The 7500-nt window shown below is 34.8% G+C and overlaps 1 protein-coding gene across 1 annotated transcript in view; it reads right to left on the bottom strand.

The window, feature by feature from the left end:
* The window catches only part of LOC129944501 (probable cyclin-dependent serine/threonine-protein kinase DDB_G0292550), a gene marked incomplete at its 5' end in the record, with an annotated part of 7546 nt that extends 1977 nt beyond the window's left edge, over positions 1–5569 (bottom strand). The window contains 2 exons of the mRNA XM_056053970.1: positions 5078–5197; positions 5268–5569. Of these exons, the coding sequence (XP_055909945.1) occupies positions 5078–5197; positions 5268–5569 (422 nt within the window). The remainder of the gene's footprint in view (positions 1–5077; positions 5198–5267) is intronic.
* Between the last annotated feature and the right edge of the window lie 1931 nt (positions 5570–7500).

The following is a 7500-nucleotide window of genomic DNA, read 5'->3' as shown; positions in this document are numbered from 1 at the left end:
CATCATCATCATCATCATCATCATCATCATCATCATCATCATCATCATCATCATCATCATCATCATCATCATCATCATCATATTATTATTATTATTATTATTATTATTATTATTATTATTATTATTATTATTATTATTATTATTATTATTATTATTATTATTATTATTATTATTATTATTATTATTATTATTGTAAAGTAAAACTGTAACTTAAAGCTCTTATATACATTCAACATAAATATTCTGTTATATAATCTTTTCTTATCTTTGTATAGTATTTTTCTACTCACTTGCTAATAAACTCTTGTTCTGTAAAGACTTCTGCCTTCTTAATTTAGTTCGTCGATTGGGATCTACTTTTAACTTCACAACAGGTTATGGGCCCAGAACCCATATATTAAATAAGAAGGTATCATTTAGTAATCTATTTAATATGAGTTCGTCTCTTTACCAAATAGAAAAGCTGGACGACAGCAATTATAATTCCTGGTCTGTCCAAATGCAGAACGTGCTCATACATTCAGAACAATGGCCAATAGTAAGTGGGAAAATAGTTAAGACTGAAGCTACGTCGGCAGAGGATGGATTAAAATGGGACACACAAAATGAAAAGGCATTGGCTTCAATAATGCTTTGTGTAAAGCCATCCCAAATAATTCACATTAAGCATTCAAAGACAGCCAGAGATGCCTGGGTCAATTTACAACAAGTCTACCAACCATCTGGACCTGCAAGAAAGGTGTCACTCTTCAAACAATTGTTACAGCTCAGTATGTCTGACAGTGACAATGCACAACAACACATACATTCCTTTTCCAGCATCGTAGATAAGTTGGCGGAGATAACCGTTCCAATAAATGAGGAGCTTTTGGTAATTATTCTTTTATCTAGTTTGCCAAAATCATTTGAAAATTTTGTGGTTGCGATGGAGACTCGTGACAAATTGCCTTCTATGAGCAATCTAAAAATTAAAATTATAGAAGAAGCCAACCGTAGGTGTCAGCGGGAGTATAATTTGAACGACGTTGCATCAGGTACTCAGCAAGCATTTTTAGCGCGAGCAAATACCAAAGAGTTCAACGAAAGTAAGAATAGCAACGCAAAGAAACAAAGAAAATATTTCGGCAAGTGTTATAATTGTGGTAACAGAGGCCACTTAGCTTCAAAATGCAAAGCACCGAGAAAACAACAGCAAAATCAATCATTTTCATATTCTCTTCTTTCTGCTACAGATTCGCATATACTTTCCCCTTCAAGCTCCCCTTCAAGCTGGTGTATCGACAGCGGAGCGACCTCACATATGTGCAGTGATCGAAATATGTTTAGTACATTGGATTGTAATCGCATTGAGAGAATACAACTAGCGGGTGATAATTCCATCGAATCAACGGGTAGGGGTGACGTCGTCATCAAAACAGCTATGTGCAACATAACTTTGAGAGACGTTTTATATGTTCCCGGTTTACATGGAAATTTTATGTCAGTCAGTAAGGCGGTGAGTAACGGATTTACGGTTATTTTCAACAAAGAAGAAGCTGTTATAAGAGATAATCGTGGTACAGTTGTAATTAAAGCCAAAAAATATTGCAATTTATTCGTCTTCAGAAATTCAATCGATGCGTGTTTTTATTCGTCTTCATCTGTTGATAATTTTGTTAAATGGCACAACAGGTACGGCCACCTTAATTTTACTTCTCTTCAACAATTATCTGAAAAAAAATTGGTTTGCGGAATGGCGTTCGCGAATGTGCCAAAAGAAATAAATTGTCAAGTTTGTATGAAAAGTAAGATTTGTGCTCGACCGTTCCCTCAAGCTAGCCAGACGCGCTCGAAAAATGTATTAGAATTAATACACACGGACGTATGTGGACCAATAAACAAAGTGTCGATTGGAGGTTCCCGATATTTTGTAACGTTTATCGACGATATGTCCAGACACATGTTCGTATATTTTATGAAGTCTAAAGGTGAGGTTTTTGAAAAATTCAAGTTGTTTAAGGCTATGGTGGAGTGCCAAACCGACATGAAAATTAAAACCTTACGAAGCGACAACGGTACCGAATATATAAATAATAATTTTAATAATTTTTTAGATGAGCATGGAATCCAAAGGCAGCTTACAGTGGTGCACACCCCACAACAAAATGGCGTCGCCGAACTCGCAAACCGTACGCTGGTGGAAATGGCCAGAAGCATCCTGCTTCATGCAAACCTCGATGAATCGCTATGGGCCGAAGCAGTAGCAACGGCAGCCTACTTGAGAAATAAATCTCCAACAAAAATTTTAGAAAAGACGCCACACGAAATATGGATAGGAAGAAAACCGAATGTACACCATTTTAAAATATTTGGGTGTCCAGCAGTTGCTTTAGACAAGATGCATTATGGTAAATTTCGTCCCAAAGGTAAGGAGTACATCATGGTTGGGTATTCGTTAACCTCTAAAGCGTATCGTTTGTTCGATCCGGTTTCTCGTAAGGTCGTTGAAAGGAGAGATGTTATTTTTGATGAAAATACCCTTGCCAAACTAAAAAGTAGCGAATTAAATGATTTAATTTGTTTAGATACTGATGTTCTGTCACCTGAAAAAACAATTGAAGCCACAATCGAACCTAAGGCAAACACCACCACCAACGCCGACGTCACCACCAACATCTATTTGAAAGTTACCACCACCAATGCTGAGACACAAACCATTGCCACTGCCGCCTCCGACAACATCAACGAGGATTCAAAAGCCAGCTCAACCAACTCGTCAAATAAGCTGTTTGATAAACCTAAAGCCGAAGTCGATAGCGAAGTTAAAATTGGACCAGGAAGGCCAAAATTAATTCGAAATGGGAAACCTGGGCGTCCACAAAAACAGTATAACACTTTAAATTTAATGAAGGATTTTATTAATATTCCAGAAAATGTCCAAGAAGCCTTATCATGCACGCATTCTAACGAATGGAGGGAAGCGATGGAGAAGGAATATTCAGCTCTGATGTCAAATAAAACATGGACTCAAGTTGATTTGCCAATTGGAAAGAAAGCCATCGGATGTCGATGGGTTTTCAATATAAAGAGGGCAGTCGATGGTGGTGTCGAACGCTTTAAGTCGAGGCTCGTGGCGAAAGGCTGTAGCCAGCAGCTCGGAGTAAACTTCGATGAAACCTTTTCGCCGGTCGTTCGGTACGCTACTATTCGAATGGTAATTGCATTGGCAGCTGAGCATCGAATGATCCTGCACCAAATGGATATGTCCACAGCCTACCTCAATAGTGAACTGGACGAAGAAGTGTTTATGAAGCAACCCGAATGCTTTGTAGACTCGAAATTCCCTGAACGTGTGCTCAAGCTCAACAAAGCCATTTACGGGCTGAAGCAGTCTGGTCGGGCTTGGAATACTAAGCTTGACAATGTATTGCGGCAAATTGGATTTACACCATGTGAAAGTGAGCCATGTTTGTACAGGAGAAATAGCGAAGGTAATTTTAATCTGATTGCGGTTTACGTTGACGATTTGATTTTAGCCAGTACAAATCAAGAGGAACTGGATGATATCAAAGTTCGTCTAGCTGCTAATTTCGATTTAGTGGATAAAGGTCCACTTCAACATTTTCTTGGAATGGAGTTTGAACGCGAGGGCGAAACTGGTGCGATTTCTGTTGGTCAGAAGCAATATGTGAACAATCTTTTGAGACAGTACAACATGGAAAACTGTCGCCCCGTTGCAACTCCACTTGACGCTGGCTTTCAAGTCAAATGTGATGACGACAGCTGCAGGAAGGTTGACCCCACCGCATATCAATCACTCATAGAGGCATTAATGTACCTAGCGCTAACAACACGGCCCGATATAATGCATTCAGTATGCAAATTAGCTCAGAGAAATACAAACCCACATGCTGAACATGAAGCTGCGGCTAAACACATTTTGCGGTACTTATCAAAAACAATTATTTTAAAATTACATTATCGTTCACAGGGAAGTCGTATTCATGGTTTTGTCGATGCCGACTGGGGCGGTAATTCTCTGGACCGCAAGTCTTATTCTGGATACACTTTCTTTTTGGCTGGCAGTGTCTTCTCTTGGGAGTCCAAGAAACAGTCTTGCGTGGCGCTCAGCAGCACTGAGGCTGAATATGTCGCCCTTTCGGCTGCAGCTAAGGAAGCTATATATTTACGAAGGCTGCTTAATGAAACCGGACTCTACAGAGATAACTTACCTGTCGTATTGAACGGTGATAACATCAGCGCACAACATCTAGCCAAGAACCCAGTATACCATGCACGCAGCAAACATATTGATATAAAATATCATTACGTGCGGGAGGCCATTAAAAACAATGAGATCGAGCTGAGGTATATTTCAACGAACAAAATGGTAGCTGACATTCAAACAAAAAATTTATCAAAAGTTAAACATGTGAAATTTACTGAAGCCATGGGCTTATGTTTTTAATTAATATTTTTGTTGAGAGGAACTATTGTAAAGTAAAACTGTAACTTAAAGCTCTTATATACATTCAACATAAATATTCTGTTATATAATCTTTTCTTATCTTTGTATAATATTTTTCTACTCACTTGCTAATAAACTCTTGTTCTGTAAAGACTTCTGCGTTCTGCCTTCTTAATTTAGTTCGTCGATTGGGATCTACTTTTAACTTCACAACAATTATTATTATTATTATAATTATTATTATTATTATTATTATTATTATTATTATTATTATTATTATTATTATTAATAGTATTATTATTATTATTATTATTATTATTATTATTGTTATTATTATTATTATTATTATTATTATTATTACTATTATTATTATTATTATTATTATTATTATTATTATTATTATTATTATTATTATTATTATTATTATTATTATTATTATTATTATTATTAGTATTATTATTATTATTATTATTATTATAATTATTATTAGTATAGTTATTATTATTACTTTTATTATCAGTATTATTGTTATTATTATTATTATTATTATTATTAATATTATTATTATTGTTATTATTATTATTATTATTATTATTATTATTATTATTATTATTATTATTATTATTATTATTATTATTATTATTATTATTATTATTATTATTATTATTATTATTATTATTATAATTATTATTATTATTATTATTATTATTATTATTATTATTATTATTATTACTATTATTATTATTATTGGTTTTATTATTATTATTATTATGATCATTATTATTATTATTATTATTATTATTATTATTATTATTATTATTATTTATTATTATTATTATTATTATTATTATTATTATTATTATTATTATTATTATTATTATTATTATTATTATTATTATTATTATTATTATTATTATTATTATTATTATTATTATTATTATTATTATTATTATTATTATTATTATTATTATTATTATTATTATTATTATTATTATTATTATTATTATTATTATTATTATTATTATTATTATTATTATTATTATTATTATTATTATTATTATTATTATTATTATTATTATTATTATTATTATTATTATTATTATTATTATTATTATTATTATTATTATTATTATAATAATTATTATTATTATTATTATTATTATTATTATTATTATTATTATTATTATTATTATTATTATTATTATTATTATTATTATTATTATTATTATTATTATTATTGTTATTATTATTATTATTAAAACAAAAACAAAAACAATGAGAACTGATTCGATGGGAGTGGAAAGCTTGGCTCCTACGGATCAAAATGCTACAAGCAAGAACAGTGGTGACCCTTTTAAAAGAGCATCAAAAATACTTCGGACTCCCCCTCCGAAGAATGGTACTCCTACAGGTCCTAAACTGCCTGAAGGGCCGAAGTCAGCAAGACGAGGGATTTTCCCGATTTCTCGAGCTGAAGCGGAAAAAGCAGAAGAGGAAGCCAACAGTGGTGCGCTGCCGACGGGAGTAATTAATGCTTCTGCCTCCAAACAAACGGACGAGGGAAATTCTAACGACGTTTTTCTCATGGAGATGCAGAAATGCCTTAATACGATAAAGAAAATGAAGGCGGCGTGTCTGAGACAAAAAAATATCAGCATAGATATTAAAGATGGCATAGTGTTATTGGAGGAGTCTCTTGACAAAATAAAATGGTCAAAAGGGGAAAAGGACAAGACCGATGTTTGCTGCTCAAAATCGTCCACCACGAGCCAAGAACCCCCACAGCAGAGAGTGGAAGCCGGTCAAAAGAAAGTCCCTAAAAACGTTTCAGAATCGGGAACCACCAAAAGACCTCCAACGAGTCCACTCCAAAAGGATTCCGAAAAGAAAACGAGAAAGATCTCACAAGTCGCAGAGACGGAGGATAGGCAAGTTAACACACTAACCGACGAAGCCATCTCCGGGGTAGAGACCTACGCTCAAGCAACCATCAGAGGAAAGGTCACAGACGCTGCCAAGGGAAGTCTAAATGCTAACACGAAAAAGAATATAGCAACCCTCCGAGAAAAGGACACAGAAGCCGCCAAGGGAACGTTACCTGATAAGACGAACAGGAATAAAGGTAACCCAATCACCAAAACAAGCGGAAAACAGAAGAAGAAGAGAAAGAAAAAGCCTATACGGATACAAAACCTGGGAGCTATTCTCATCAAGCCGATGGGCGAGGAAACCTACTCCGGCATTTTGAGAGAAATCCGGAATAAGGCAAATCCAGACGCGACAGAAACAGTTGTCAAAAAGATTCGCGAAACCAAAAAGGGAGAGGTCTTGGTAGAGCTTGGGGCGAAAACAAAAAACAAGACAGCCTTTGGAAACTGCCTAAAGGAAATTCTGGGAGAAAAAGCCATCGTCAAAAATCTCCAACATATGATTTCACTCGAAATTAAGGACCTTGACGAACTAACCACGATAGAAGAGGTCCAGGAAGCAATTCGCAAAAAATTTACCGACCTCATAACAGAGTTGGAAATAGGGATCACTAGTAAAAACAACAGATCCCTGAAGATGGCCATTATAAGGGTGAACGCTCAAGCTGCAGAAGAAATGCTGAAGGCCAACACAATTAAAATTGGCTGGACACACTGCCAAATCAGACAGAGAACCGAAATCCTACGCTGCTTCAAATGTTTCGGATATGGACACAAACAGTCGTCCTGTCCAAACCCGGACAGAAAGGGGCAAGGACTATGCATCCAATGCGGGGAAAAGGGTCATAAAAAGAAGGACTGTAAAAACCAGCCTAAGTGTTGCCTCTGTGTGGAATTAGAAACACCATCATCCATAAACCATGTACCTGGCACCGGAAGCTGTAAAGTGTTTAGGAAAGCACTTGAAGAGGCGAAAAAGGCCTCCTCAAAATGACTTTAATCCTCCAGGCGAATGTCCACAGAAGTCTAACGGCAGACAGCCTTCTGACAAAACTTATCTCGGAACTTCGAGCTAACATTGTTATCGTAAGCGAACAATATCGCGATAAGGACGGGCAAAATTAT

This window comes from Eupeodes corollae, chromosome 1 (assembly GCF_945859685.1).
Source record: "Eupeodes corollae chromosome 1, idEupCoro1.1, whole genome shotgun sequence".
In the NCBI taxonomy this organism is placed as follows: domain Eukaryota; kingdom Metazoa; phylum Arthropoda; class Insecta; order Diptera; family Syrphidae; genus Eupeodes; species Eupeodes corollae.
Note: the sequence above shows the minus strand (reverse complement) of the source record. Positions and strands in the feature narration are given on the sequence as shown.